The sequence below is a fragment of the Silene latifolia genome, chromosome Y (genome assembly GCF_048544455.1).
Source record: "Silene latifolia isolate original U9 population chromosome Y, ASM4854445v1, whole genome shotgun sequence".
In the NCBI taxonomy this organism is placed as follows: Eukaryota; Viridiplantae; Streptophyta; class Magnoliopsida; order Caryophyllales; family Caryophyllaceae; genus Silene; species Silene latifolia.
Genome location: NC_133538.1, coordinates 188,568,218 through 188,583,699, shown reverse-complemented (window position 1 = coordinate 188,583,699; position 15,482 = coordinate 188,568,218). Strand labels below are relative to the sequence as shown.

The 15,482-nt window shown below is 39.5% G+C and overlaps 1 protein-coding gene across 1 annotated transcript; it reads left to right on the top strand.

Annotated features, from left to right (window-relative positions):
- The first annotated feature begins 11,696 nt into the window (after window positions 1-11,696).
- LOC141629655 (uncharacterized) lies at window positions 11,697-14,111 on the top strand. Its single transcript, XM_074442628.1, has one exon. The coding sequence runs from the start codon at window positions 11,697-11,699 to the stop codon at window positions 14,109-14,111; it is 2,415 nt and encodes an 804-aa protein (XP_074298729.1).
- Window positions 14,112-15,482: the final 1,371 nt, after the last annotated feature.

The window sequence follows — 15,482 nt, the reverse complement described above, 5'->3', positions numbered from 1 at the left end:
CTTCTTTGTTAGTCAGTACTTAGGAAAAAAACAGAAAGCAATGGGCTATTCACTGGATGATATCACGGGTATTAGTCCCGATATTTGTATGCACAGGATAGAGCTGGAGGAGGATCACAAACCTTGCAGACAGGGTCAGCGCCGGCTGAACCAGAAGATGGAGGATGTTGTGACAGCTGAGGTAATGAAGCTGTTGGATGCAGGTATTATTTATTCTGTCGGTAATTCTAAATGGGTAAGTCCAAGCATGTGGTCCCGAAAAAGGAGGGACAACTGTAGTTAAGAATGAGAAGAATGAATTAATACCTACTCGAATAGTAACTGGTTGGCGGATGTGCATAGACTACAGACAGCTAAATGCCGCCACCAAGAAAGATCACTTTCCCCTTCCTTTTATTGATCAAATGGTAGAAAGGTTAGCTTCCCACAAATTTTTCTCGCTATTTAGACGGGTATTCGTGGTTCTTTCGGATCCCTATCCACCCAGATGATCAGGCCAAGACTACATTTACTTGTCCTAAGGGCGTTTTTGCGTACATCGCCGAATGCCTTTTGGTTTATGTAATGCCCCCGCCACCTTCCAAAGGTGTATGATGGGGATATTTTCAGAGTATATTGAGTCTATCATGGAAGTTTTTATGGATGACTTCAGTGTATATGGAAGTGATTTTTCGATTGTCTGTCTAACCTTGAGAAAGTGTTGCGTATTTGTATTGAGGTTAACCTTGTCTTTGAATCGGGAGAAGTGCCACTTTATGGTCAACGAGGGAGTTGTCTTAGGGCACTTGGTTTCGATAGGGGAATAGAAGTTGACAAAGCAAAGGTGGAAGTGATTCAAAGAATTACCACCTCCCGTTAATGTTAAGGGGGTGAGGAGCTTCCTTGGTCACGCTGGCTTTTATCGCCGGTTCATCAAGGATTTCTCCAAAATTGCTAAACCACTTACACAGCTGTTGCTTAAGGATGCCCCTTTTGTTTTTACTGATGCTTGTCTTTCTGCTTTTAACAGGTTAAAGCAGGCTTTGGTCTCCGCGCCGATCATACAGCCTCCCAACTGGGACTTGCCGTTCGAGATCATGTGCGACGCGAGTGACTATGCACTAGGAGCGGTGCTTGGCCAGAGGAAAGACAAAGCCTTGAATGCTATTTACTATGCGAGCCGAACTCTGGATGAGGCTCAAGTGAAGTACACTACCACTGAGAAGGAGTTGCTAGCTGTAGTTTATGCCTTAGAAAAGTTTCGTACTTATTTAGTTGGGTCAGAAGTTACTGTTTTTACTGACCATGCAGCTCATAGGCACCTCCTTGCTAAGAAGGAGGCAAAACCACGGTTACTGAGGTGGATACTCCTCCTCCAGGAGTTTGATTTGCAGATCAAAGATAAGAAAGGAGCTGAGAACGTTGTAGCTGATCACTTGTCGCGGCTGATGCGACAAGAAGGGGAAGATTCTCTACCCATTGATGATTCTTTTCCTGACGATAGTCTAATTGCCTTTGTGTCGTCTATTGTTGACCAGGAACCTTGGTATGCAGATATAGCTAACTTCGTTGTCAGTGGCAAGCTGCCGCCTGACCTTTCTCATCAGCAAAAGAAGCGTTTTCTTTATAACGCTAAGCGATACTACGGGACGACCCTTACTTGTTTAAGGAATGTGCGGGCGGTCTCTGAGACGGTGTATTCCGCAGTGGGAGACCAAAATAGTCCTGGAAGGCTGTCACTCCTCTTCATATGGTGGTCACCACGGTCCATCGCGCACCGTGGCTAAGGTACTTCAGTCTGGTTTTTACTGGCCTTCTTTGTTTGCTGACGCCAAGTCTTTTGTTTCAGCTTGTGATGCTTGCCAACGATCTGGGAACATTTCAAAGAGACATGAGATGCCACAAAATGGCATCCTAGAGGTTGAGGTTTTCGATGTCTGGGGCATTGATTTCCAAGGACCGTTCCCATCCAGTAAAGGTAACAGGTACATCTTAGTAGCTGTAGACTATGTGTCGAAATGGGTTGAGGCAATTGCTTCACCCCATTGTGACGGTAAGACCGTGATAAAAATGTTCAAAAAGATCATATTCCCCCGTTTTGGTGTCCCTAGGGTCGTCATTAGTGATGGGGGAATGCATTTTAAAGAAAAGAAACTCACTTCCATACTGTCTAGAGTTGGTGTCCAACACCGGCGTGGTTTGGGGTATCATCCCCAAACTAGTGGTCAGGTAGAGGTCTCTAATCGCGAACTGAAAGAGATTTTGTCTAAAGTAGTTTCTAAATCACGGAAAGACTGGAGTCTTAAGCTAGATGACACGTTATGGGCTTATAGAACTGCCTTTAAGACACCAATTGGTGCATCACCTTATAGGTTAGTTTATGGGAAATCGTGTCACTTACCTGTTGAACTGGAATGTAAGGCCTGGTGGGCAATTCGTGAGCTTAATTATGATCCTAAACGTGTGGTCGAATCGTCTTTTGCAGCTAGATGAATTAGAAGAATTTAGGCTCAATGCCTATGACAGTTCGCGCATCTACAAGGAAAAGACGAAGAGATGGCATGACAAGAGAATCTTACCTCGGGAGTTCCATGTGGGGCAAAAGGTGTTGCTGTTCAATGCCCGGTTGAGACTATTTCCTGGCAAGTCAAGTCCGGTGGGACCGGTCCGTACGGTGACGGGTGTTACCAAATTTGGATCCGTAGAGCTTGAAGATTCCGAGGGCCATAGATTCAAGGTGAATGGCCAATATGTGAAGCATTACTATGAGGCGAGTGAAGCGGACAAGCCTGTTGAAGTTTTGCACTTCGACGAGCTCGACGCGCCAGTTACTTGATACCAGAAAGGTCGTGCGGGACCTCTTAAACCAGCGCTCTCCGGGAGGCAGCCCGGACAGTTTTATTTGTGTTTTTTTTTGCTGAACTATTTGTTTTTTTTCGTTTATTTGCTTCCCTTTAAACTTTAAGTTAACATTTAGACGCTGCTTTGGAACAAGTTCTGTATTTTCCTTGCTTTCATGCGTCCCTTGCAGGCTAAAAGTGGTCGATCGAAGGGACTTTGTGCTCGATCGAGCACTTTCTGACGCGGCTGCTACTCGATCGAGGGATGATGTCCTCGATCGACCAGTTCCTCACTCATGCCCGCTCGATCGAGTGGGTTGGTAGTCGATCGAGCCCTTCTAATGCATAGGCTCACTCGATCGAGCTGTTCCAGGGGCTCGATCGAGCAATTGTGACTTCCAGCCGCTGTTTTTACGTCTGCAAGGCCGCTGTTGACTTTCTTTGACCTCCCATTTTCATGGTCGGTTTGGGGAGGTCCCGCTCATGACGTTTTGTAAGTTCCCGACTCCACTTCTCGTTTTCCTTTCAGTTTGCATTTCTTTCCCTATTTTTGGTACAATGAGGGCATTGTACGGTTTGGTTTGGGGAGGTATGCATCCATCTCTGTGTCTGCATGTTTCTTGCATTTCTGCTTGCACGTTTATTTATTTCCGCATGCATTGTTTTTTTAATTAATTCCAAAAAAATCATAAAATTCAAAAAAAATTTCCATATTTTCATGTTTTAAATTGAGTCGGAACATTTGAACACTGACGCTACATTGAATCTTATTTTGAGCCTTGCATTTTCTTGACATTTAGCTGGCGTGTTTATGTGCATAGTCTACGAGTTTTTATTTCTCTCTTATCTGAACGAATAGACTTGAGTCTTTATGTCGGCAAGCTACAATAACATTCTGAGGTTAGAGCTTATTAAACTGGTGACATTCATGACCGGTTTCATTTAGGATGTGAGTAGTACTCTCTCTAAGACATGTAACATCAATTTGCATAAGCATGAGTCTAGTCTTCTTAATACCTGTATGCATTCGGTTTGTGGATGGTGACACGTGTTAGGAGAGGCAATCCCCCTTATTTCATTCTATCCATGAGCCTCACATAGCCAAATTGCCTTTTTGCCCATCAACTACTTTCTATAATTTTTCCTACCCTAGGCTAGCTAATAACGAGTAGTTCTTGGAATGTGTTATTGCAATATGGTTATTTCATCTGATTTCAGAAGATGGTGGAAGAATTGATGGTAAAGAAAGAAGAAAAATGTGTTGAGTTGTGAAAATGAAAAAAAATGAAAGAAGTGAAAAGAAAAAAAAAAAAAAACGAAAAAGAGACAGAGAAGAAAAATTTCAAAATGAAAAAAAAAAGGAGAGAATGAAAAAAATGAGAATTGTGCATTGTTTCACACTCCCATGCCGTATTTATATTTTATGGGGAGTCGACGACTTTTGGTGTTTTGTGAGTTTTGTGCATAATTTTGCACCGTTCATCTTGCTGTTATGAGTACGAAGTTGGGATGCAGTCTATATTTGGATCCGTTGTTGCTAGCCTAGCTATTAACCCCACATATCCAAATTCATTTTAGCCCCTTCTTACCCATTACCTCACTAACCCAAATGTAAGTCCTCGGCACGTGTCTTGGTCACTAGTATGGTTGGAATGCTTATGTACGGTTGTAGAGACTTTATTCATGTTAATTGCATGCATGTTCTTATAGGTCGAGTTAGGTGAGTGTCTTGCTTCTTCCTATCTTTCACATTTATACTCACCCCGTACCGATTTTGAGTGACGAGCGACCGTGAGAGTCCGACATCTTTGAATCTTGCAAGGTCGACGGTTGATAAGATTGAAACATTAATTTAACTCGTTTGCACTTTTCGATTGCCACTTCGTCATTTTGTTGCATTAAATTGGTTCTATTGGATGATTTGTAGTTGATGCGTTGGTCCCGTTCTTTTGTTCACCCCTAGTTGCATTCATATTTGCTTGGGGACAAGCAAAGGTTTGGTTTGGGGAGATTTGATGCGTGTCTTTTATATAAGGTTTTTACCTCATTTTTACACGCATTTCTCGTGCTTTTTATGTAGCATCGGCTACAAATACCCCGAATATTCTACTTTGGTCCGTTTGTTGTATTTTGCAGGAATTGACCGAAGAGGAGCTAAAACGAGCCTTAATTGTCCCATTTGTATGCATTCATGGGAAATATGGAGCCGGAGTTAAGGAATCTTACACTTGGAGGACATATGAGCCGAGTCAAGGAAGGCATACAAGTCCTGATTAAGCCTTATATAGCTCGATCGAGTGCTTTGTTGCTCGATCGAATGCTTTACATGCTCAAAGGCTGGTCGATCGACCACCAAGGAGTCGATCGAGGAGGACCAGCGAGCGTGCTCGATCGAGAGGTTGCTCTAGCTCGATCGAATGACTGGGAGCTCGATCGAGTGATCTCTTTACTCGATCGAGAGGTTTTCGTGTGCTTTTAGTCTTTTTCCGCCTAATCTTTTATGGGTTTTGTGAATCAGCCCATAGATTAGGTTTTAAACATTTTTTACAGTATAAGACTGAGGAGAACACTACGTTACTCCCATCACTTTTACTACGCACATTTCCACTGTTACTTTTGACAGTTCTTCGGATCTTTGTTCACGATTTTGCTACTCGAATTTCGGTATATTCAATCCATTTAATTCTTAATCATTTTTATTGTTCTTAATTCCTTTTCTTCTCTTTGATTTATAGTCGTTCAATCATCTTTTTATATTTGTCATCATGTTTAGTTTTGATTGTTTGGTTATTATGATTGTTACCCCCGTAATTATGAGTAGCTAATTTCCCATGCTAAGACTATAGGGGATCCATGATTTAAAGGAGAGTAATCGAATTCTTTGGGTTAATGCTAGTATCGTCCATGTTGTTAAAATGCTACATATAATTGTAATTGCCTAATTGAGTCGACGCAATTAGACCCTTATTCCTGGTGGACCTTGACCGGACCGAAAGGTTGGAAGGGGAGACTAGTAGCGAACAATAGAGTATTGCAAAATGAGGACGAAAGTTAAACTTTTTACACTTTAGGGTGAATTAAGGACCGAAAGGTGACGTTCGCTACCCCTTGGACTGTATTGCATTAACCTGGGACCTAGATTACTCGACCGGACGATTGTGGTGAACCGTTTGTCTTAGCTCTTCTCTTTATCTGTTAAACTCTTTCCTTTATTTCTCTTTCCCTTACTCTGTTAGTTTAGAAATCACAATTTATAAACCCCCAAAATCGGTTACTTAGACGAGCCTAGTTTTAGCAGTCAAATTCCTACCTCTCTGTGGATTCGACCCGACTTCCCTAGCTATATTAGTTAGTTGGCCAGTTGGTTATTTTTGACAGGTACGCGACAGACGTGTCAGCCAACTCAGTCGATCGAGCAAAATAATCACTCGATCGACCAACTTCCTCCTGAATTCCACTCGATCGAGTGGAATTATCACTCGATCGAGCACTTTCTCCTGGCAAATCACTCGATCGACCTATATTAGTCACTCGATCGAGTGATTCCTCCTGTATAGGGCTGAAATCTTCGCGTGAGGCATTGAAATATGATAGAAACTCGTCATCCGAGTCATAGAGGTCACCCTCAGCATTGGGTAACACGGTTTCCTCAGGGGAAAAACCGCTCTCAGCAAGGTATACCTCTTCTTCTTGCATCTCAGCTGCTAACTGAGCAATGTTAGTTTTGAGCTTAAGGAGTCGAGCGTCCATATTCTTATTGCTCTCTTGCATTTGTGATACAAGCGTCACCATTGAATATGTCCACACCGCGATCTCTTCTATCTCCATCTCAGCTGCTAACTGAGCAACTACAGACCCGAGCTTATCAACTCGCGAGGAGAATTGTCTATCATAATCTTGCTGAGCTTGCATCTGAGATGCAATTGTCTCCAATAAAGATTTCAGCTCCGCAATTTCTTCTTCTTGTATATCGGGAGGATCTTGTTGCGGTGGCCATTGATAGGGTGGATGTGGCGGCACAACTACAGCTGCTTGACTAACTTGACTACGCTGCCTGAACGCGTAAACTTCGTCATTCTCTGCCAAACAAAGAACTGCATTATGCCCAAAGACACCATATCTCCCGAGAAATCACCTACTGTTCCATATAATAGGACATTGGTGATGGGTCAAAGGTACTCAAGCCTTCCCTTTGACGGTCTTTCACCTAGAACTGTCTAGGTAGTACTGTAAGGCCTATCAAAACAAAGACTAAACAAAAGATTAAAACGGGCTCAAGGGAAAAATCCCCGAGGCTAAAAAACAGATAAAATTAAACAAATAAATAAATAGATTGCCTCCCCCGCAACGCGCAAAATTTGGTACGGTCGTTTCTGTACCAAAAATAAATACCTAAGTTACTACTAACAAGTCGGGTAAGTAGGGTCGATCTCCACAGGGAGGCTAAGTTGCTATCTATCCTGTTTAATTCGATGTCCCGTCGGGTGTCACGAAAATGGGGTTGAATTGATTGTGAACTAACTAAACTACTGAAACTAGAGGCAAGAGAAGGGAATAAAGGAAATTAAAAATAAGAGAAAGGAAGTATGCTAGAAGTCGGTCTACCGTGGCAGCTATCAGATCTTATACTATCGGGAATACTAAGGCGATTAGACTATTGATAAGAAGAGCTATGGTCGTCACCTTTCGGTCCTTAAACCGCCCTAGAGCGTAAACAGCTTAACTTTCGCCCTCACTGCAATACCCTATTGTAATTAAGCAAGCCTTCCCTTCCAATCTTTCGATCTAGGTCGGGGTTAACTAAATTTATGGTCTCCTGCATGCATTCATTCGACCGGATAACAATTAAATTGCCTAATACAATTCCTATCGTAAGACTAATCTATATAAGTCAATTAAAATATCGCTACCACGGTTGCCCTAATCCTAACATACTAGGGGAATTAGCTATGCATAGTTAAGGGAGAACAAGAAATAAAGAAAGAACAAATAATAAACATTAAATTAAATTAAAGAGAGAAAAGGGAAGAAAGGATTACTTTGAAATAAATGATCCTAAATGAAAGAACAAAAGTAACAATAACAGTGACCGAAGAAAAGGTAATTAGAGAGGTCAAGAGGGGGCGAGAAGAGAAGAGAGAACAAAAATGTCGTCCTAACTTTCCTATTTATAAGAAAATAGGATTTATTAACCTAATTGCGGAAAATAAAGCTTAAAAGCCCAAATTCAAGGATTGTTGCTCGATCGAGCACTTAAGGCTCTCGATCGAGTGATATTCCTTAGCATTCCTCTCGATCGAGAACAATTCCTCTCGATCGAGGACTTCTTTCCCTTTAATCACTCGATCGAGAAGAAGTAGCTCTCGATCGAGCAAATGGGCTCTCGATCGAATATAAATAGTTCTCGATCGAGGACTTCTTTCCCTTTAATCACTTCAAACGGCTGCCATTCCTTTGTTACTTGGACAAATAGGGTGTGGTTGGTGGCGTTGGAAAGCTAAGAGGATAAGCTTTTACCTCCAACTGGAATAACCTTAATAACTGTTGTAGAACTCGAGATATGGCTCTTACAAGCAGGAACTAGCAAATTGAAGCACTCTCTTGGCTCGCCTAACTTCCTTACTCCAATGCGCATCTCAAAATAGTACTATCCAAGCTCCGACTCAACTCATCTCCTAAATGCATGCGTAAGGACATGTTTTAGGCTTGATTCCGCATCTCTAAGCTCATTCCTACAATTGATACAAGAACTTCCAAAGTATGCAATTCGGGGCATATTCGTAGCAAATAACTACTAAAATAGCATAAAGATGCGTGCAAGAATAGACTAAAAAGACTATATAAAATGCACGTATCAAATCACGTATCACCACCCTTTAATAGTAGCCACCATTTTTTCTACAAGCTTAGATCAGTCCCCAATTGAGATTCTCTTATAGCTTATAGGGAAATACCCCATATGTCCCCTCTACTGAAAAGAATCAAATCATCAGCAAAGCATAGATGACAGAGCTTCAGAGGTCTACATAAAGGGTGAAACCAGAAATCACTTCTCTGGGTTACAATATTAAGAATTCGAGTAAAATACTCCATACAGATCACAAACAGCATTGGTGGCATAGGATCCCCTTGTCTAATCCCTATTTTCCCTTCAAAGTACTCAAAAGTGCTCCCATTAATGGACAAGGTAAAGGTAGTGGTGGAAACACACTCCATGATCAATCCTATGATTTTATTTGGAAACTTCAGAGCTCTCAACATATCCTCAATGAAGGCCCACTCAATTGAGTCACAGGCTTTGCTAAGATCAACCTTCATCATACTTATAGGTGAACAAGCCCTTCTATTATACAACCTCACTAAGTCCTGACAAATGAGTATATTATCAACAATATCCCTCCTCTTAATGAATGCACTTTGATTATCACTAATAATTTCAGGAAGTACACCAGCTAATCTATTGCAAATAAGCTTTGTAATGCAGTTGTAAAGTACATTACCACAAGCTATAGGTCTAAAATCACCCACACTGACAGGTCTGCTTTTCTTAGGTATCAAAGTAATGATAGTGGAGTTGATCTGCTTCAGAATCTTACCATTTGCAAATACCTCCTTCATAACTCTGCAAATATCAGACCTTATTACCTCAAATGCATCCCTGAAGAACTGACTAGTATATACATCAGGTCCTGGGGATTTATTTGCAGGTATAGAGAAGAGGGCATCCCTAATTTCAATAGCAGTAACAGGAGCTAAAAGTCTGTGTGTGTGCTCTTCATTTATAAGTCTCCCCTATCTGACTGTAGGGTAATGAACTCTACTAACAGATGTGCTGGTGCCCAACAATTCCTTGTAGTAAGATAAAAAGCCATCTTCTATCTCGTTAGCATTAGTGTGATTTATACCCAAAGCATCCTGAGTTGCTAGCCCCTTGTTCTTCATTCTCCTACTCTTAATAGCACAATGAAAATAGTGAGTATTACTATCTCCCTCTTCAGCCCAGTGTATCTTTGCTTTTTGAGCCAGAAAGGCAGTCCTAACATTATCAAGATGTCTATATATATTTGCTGCCCCTCTCTCCTGCTCCCAAAGATGAGTATTAATCATATCTTCTTGCATCTGTAACGGGATAGCCTCCAACTGAATTTTAGTTAGTCTAGCAGTAGCTTCTACATTGGAAAAAGCCTCTTTATATAGTTCGTTGAGGTCTTTTTTCAGCAACTTCATCTTTCTAACAATTTGGAACATAGAAATCCCATCAATTTGTTGTCTTCACACATTCTCCAGAATTCTAATGAACTTCTCATCTTGCCCCCACATATTAAAATATTTGAAAGTATTATTCTTCTTATCAAGGGTACTCCATAATGCCATAACACAGGGATTATGGTCAAATAATCCCTCAGGTAGAAAAGTGGTAGTCATCTCAGGGAATGCCAGTAGACATTCCATATTCACTAATGCTCTGTCAATTCTACTAAACCTCCTACCATCCTCCTCTTGTTTGTTTGTCCAAGAATAGAAGGCCCCATGGGCATGAACATCAGCAATCTCAAACTCTTCAACACAAGTAGTGAATCAGCTAACCTCAGCCTCAGTTACCACAGACACTACTACAAAAAAACGTCTAAGGCATCATTTAAAAGAAACCTGATTTTTTCCTAACTGGTTTCCTAACTAAAGACACCGGTGATTTAATATAACTAGTCTATATTCTTAAACAAAGAAACGTGCTCCTTTAGAATCCGGTTTCCTTAATTTTAATTATTAATTAAGTTAATATTTAAAAATAAATTAATCTTGTTTAATCACTTGCTTTGACTTCAACCCCACCACCTACCAGAATAATCCCTCATCCCGTCAACATCTAAGCTTTTCCATTTTAGTAAAAAAAATTAAACCCTACCTTCTTCAACCCGCCACAAATATTTACATCAGAATTGTTTTTCGCGCGAAAAATCTCTAGTGAAACTGCTTTCCATTCTTCTTGGCCACGGTGTATATTTTTCTCTAATTTGGTCAACGACGGTGGGAGTAACTACTGAACTATAATCGGGGACCACAACTATTCGCCTCTGCTTGCTCCAGGTTTGTGTTCCTTTAATCTTACATATAATTAACATCGCCATGTTTTCAATAACGGGTTTCGTATATAGTCTTGTGTAATTTGCTTTAAGTTGATTTTTTTTAATGTTTAATCAATATTCACTGTTTATCAAATATGGAGAATTGAGTTTGGCAGTATTGAATTTTCTGGGATTGAGTTTCACAAAAAAAGAGAAAATTCATGTACTACTTGAACTGAGATTATTGAGTTGGTGTAGTAATTGCATCCTTGTTTATTAACTGACACAACCACATCTCTTTCAACAACACCGGTAAGTAGGGTAGGCTCGGCTCTTGCTTCCCTCGGTTTACAGACCAGATTGCAGTTGTTCTCTTACGATGAAACTGAACTCAACCCAACAGCCGAAGCCAAACAACTAGTCATCTTCCCCTAAGCAAAAATACCACCTTAAATAGCCAGATTCCACAACTCTAATAAATTGAAAGGAATTGTTTTATGGGTAATGTAATTAAAGCAGGAGAATTAGTGATAGAATTCCATAGCAAAGTCAGCTAACATTGAAGTGTTATATAGCAAAAGTTACTTACACAAATAAAATTCAATTTTATATGTATCTATACAATTATTCTTCTTAAGTGACCACCTAGAAGTGTAAAAAAAATTGGTTTGCGTATTTGGAAATGATGTGTATGCTAGCAATGGTAGAATTATCATAAACTTGATTATATGTGTAAATGAAAGTGCAGAGCATATCTAGTTTAATTTTTTTTTTCTTGTATGGTAAATTGTGTGTGTGTGTATACGTAGATATGGATCGGAGATGGATTTCTACATCAAAACCTGGTGACCCTGAATATATAGCTGGGGTAAAGGATTTTATCAATTTCGCAGTTGACAATTCTAGAGGTCGTACTAGGTTACCATGTCCTTGTTTTAAATGCCATAACTTTTTGCATAAAAAAGTTGATGAAATACTTAATCATTTGAGCAAATCGGCTTTTGATAGAACACATACTGTTTGGATTTGGCATGGAGAAGATAAAGAAAGAATTATTACGGATAATGTACATGAGAATCCTACTAGAAATGAGGGTGATAGGATTGAGGATATGTTACGGGAAGTTCAAGATAAATTTGATGAAAATCCGGCTACGTTTGAAACGTTGTTAGGTGATTCAGAGAAGCCCTTGTACACAGGTTGCAAAAAATATACAAGATTTTCTAGTGTACTAAGATTATATAATTTGAAGGCAGTTCAAGGTTTAAGTGATATAACTTTTACGGAATTACTTGAAGTAGTAAAATATATGCTTCCGGATGATAATGTCCTTCCGAGTAGGAAATACGAGGCAAAAAAGATTTTGTGTTCAATGAGTTTGACTTATGAGAAAATTCATGCTTGCCGTAATGACTGTATATTATTTCGTAATGACTATGTTTTATTGAAAAAATGCCCTACTTGCAACGTTTCACGGTACAAGAAGGAAGGAGTCCCAGCTAAGGTCTTGTGGTACTTTCCTATTATACCAAGATTTCATCGTATTTTTTCGAATCCTAAAGATGCAGAATTGTTATTATGGCATCATTTTGGAAGAATTAAGGTTGATAAACTTAGACATCCAGCTGATTCACCACAGTGGAGGTATATTGATGGGAAATTTCCCGAATTTGGTAAAGAAGTACGAAACTTACGGCTTGCACTATCCACTGATGGTATGTATCCATTTCGTTCCCTTAGTACAACCTATAGTACTTGGCCAGTAATTTTGGTTACCTACAACCTACCCCCTTGGTTATGTATGAAACGGAAGTACATGATGCTTTCCTTGTTAATTTTTGGTCCAAAACAACCAGGAAATGACATAGATGTGTACTTGGCGCCTGTCATTGATGATTTGAAGTTTTTATGGGAAACAGGGGAACAAGTTTATGATGCTTATCGAAATGAGACATTTAACCTTAGAGCAATGTTATTTTGTACTATCCAAGATTATCCCGCTTATGGTAATTTGTCTGGTTATACCGTTAAAGGAAAAACACCATGTCCTATATGTGAGGATGGTACCACAGGAAAGTGGCTTAAATATTCTATGAAAAATATTTACCTAGAAAATCGTAGATTTTTGCCGTATGATCAATTTTATAGAAAGTTGAAAAAGGCGTTTAATGGGCAACAAGAAATTAAAGAACGTCCAAGAGTCTTGACTGGAGAAGAGGTGTTTGAGAAAGTGAAAAACATTCAGACTACATTTGGAAAGACTAATGGATCCATCCTTCCTAAACAAGGATATAAGAAATGTTCCGAGTTTTGGCGTCTCCCTTATTGGAAATTTTTGTTTGTGAGACATTCTTTAGATGTGATGCATATTGAAAAGAATGTGTGTGATAGCTTAGTTGGTACCCTTTTGAATATTCCAGGAAAGACAAAAGATGGTGTGAGTGCTAGAGATGACTTAAAAGAATTGGGGATTAGAAAAGTACTGCACGTTATTGAAAGGAACAACAAAATTTTTTTGCCTCCAGCTGCATATACATTGTCCAGAAAAGAGAAAAAAGAGTTTTGTGAGTGTTTAGCTGGTGTGAAAGTCCCACAGGGTTATTCTTCTAATATCAAGAGTCTGGTTTCAATGGAAAATTTGAAGCTTGTAGGTCTTAAATCTCATGATTACCATGTTTTGATGCAACACTTACTGCCAGTGGCTACTCGCTCAATTTTACCTAAAAATGTCCGTTCTACTATTATTAAATTGTGTTCTTTCTTTAATGCCATATATAGCAAAGTCATAGACCCTAAAGACTTAAATTCTTTGGAAAGTTCAATCATAGTCATATTGTGCCAATTAGAGATGTATTTTCCTCCGTCATTTTTTGATATCATGATTCATTTGACTGTTCATTTGGTGAGGGAGGTGAGATTTTGTGGTCCCGTGTATTTGCGAAATCAATACCCTTTTGAAAGAGTGATGAAAACTTATAAAGGGTATGTGAAGAATCACTTTAGATCTGAAGGTTGTATAGCCGAGCGTGTACTTTGTAAAGATGCTGTGAAGTATAGTAGTGAATTTCTTGGAAATACAAAGACTATTGGACTTCCCATATCACGACATACTGGAAGAATTAAAGGAAAAGGGACATCAGGTCGTAAGGAATTTGACTTGTCTTACGAGAAGTGGCATACGGGACACACTTATATTCTTTTTAATGAGGATGTTGTTACACCGTAAATTCAAAAGCACATTGATTTTTTGCGAGGAAAACATCGAAGAGCAAGTGAGAAATCATTACTAAGAGAACATAGCAAAACATTTAGCTCTTGGTTGAAGGAGACAGTTTCGAGAAAACTTTAAGATTCAACCCATCCAATATCTGATCGACTTAAGAGTTTAGCTTATGGACCTAATTTTAATGCCTCCTTTTATTCTGGATATGTGATAAATGCTTGCACATTTTACACAAGGGAACAAGATGAAAACAGTTTTATGCAAAATAGTGGGGTAACAGTGGAAGCCGAGGCTATGCATTTTGCTAGTGCTAAAGATAAGAACCATGTGTGTGGTAAAATGATTTATTACGGACTCATTCAAGAGATCATAGAGTTACATTATTTGGATTTCTCCATACCGGTGTTTAGATGCGATTGGGTTGATTCTCATGTCGGGGTTGAATATGACGAGTTAGGATTTACTTTGGTTAACCTTCACAAGCATGGGCACAATGAAGATCCATATATATTGGCAAGTCAAGCGAAACAAGTGTTCTATGTGACTGATCCAGCCGATAAGAGAAGGTTAGTTGTCATAACACCGAGAGCTCGACATGAGATTGATGATTATGATGAGGATGGTGAGCTGGGTGAAAGGCCAAGTACAAAAAATTTTCAAAATCCGAACTTTACTGATGATGAGGTAGAAGATTCATTAACATATGTACGTGAGGACCATGATGAAGGTGAATGGATTGACAATAGTAATAAAACGGGCAGAAGTCTAAAGCGTCATCGTGAAACAAATTGAGGTAGAATGTGGATTACCAAAATATTTGATGACAATTATTAGGCTCCAATAGGATTTTTAATTATCATGTCATTAACTTTGAATATGATTATGTGAAATATTAATTTTCTGAGTAATTGTTATCTGGAAGTATCATTAACATTCCTTGTTGCAGAAACATTGCCTTCATGCAAGTTCGTTCTGAGGTAATTAACAAGATTTTTTGCAATACTATAATAGGCAAGCCGTTCACAACAATCATTACCTGTAAAGTGGGTTGTGAGTGAGAAGGGTTCCAAATCAAACCTAATAAATTCCTAATGACACTGCATCAAACTAGCATTGTTATTTACCAAGAATGAAAGGGCAGGCTCTCCAGTTTCCTATTTTGCTCTTCAGAACAGGCTGCCCGTGGTAATCAACAGACCCATTGTCAGCCATACAGGAACATTTGAGATAGTTATTGGTGCTGTATGAAGAAGTTTGGATTAATTTATCATGGATGATGCTTTTTTTCTCATTCACCCCTCAATTAGACTCTCTGTTATCAAAGGCAAAAACAATGTTCATCTAGGCAACAGTTGCAAAACACAACCCAGTAAC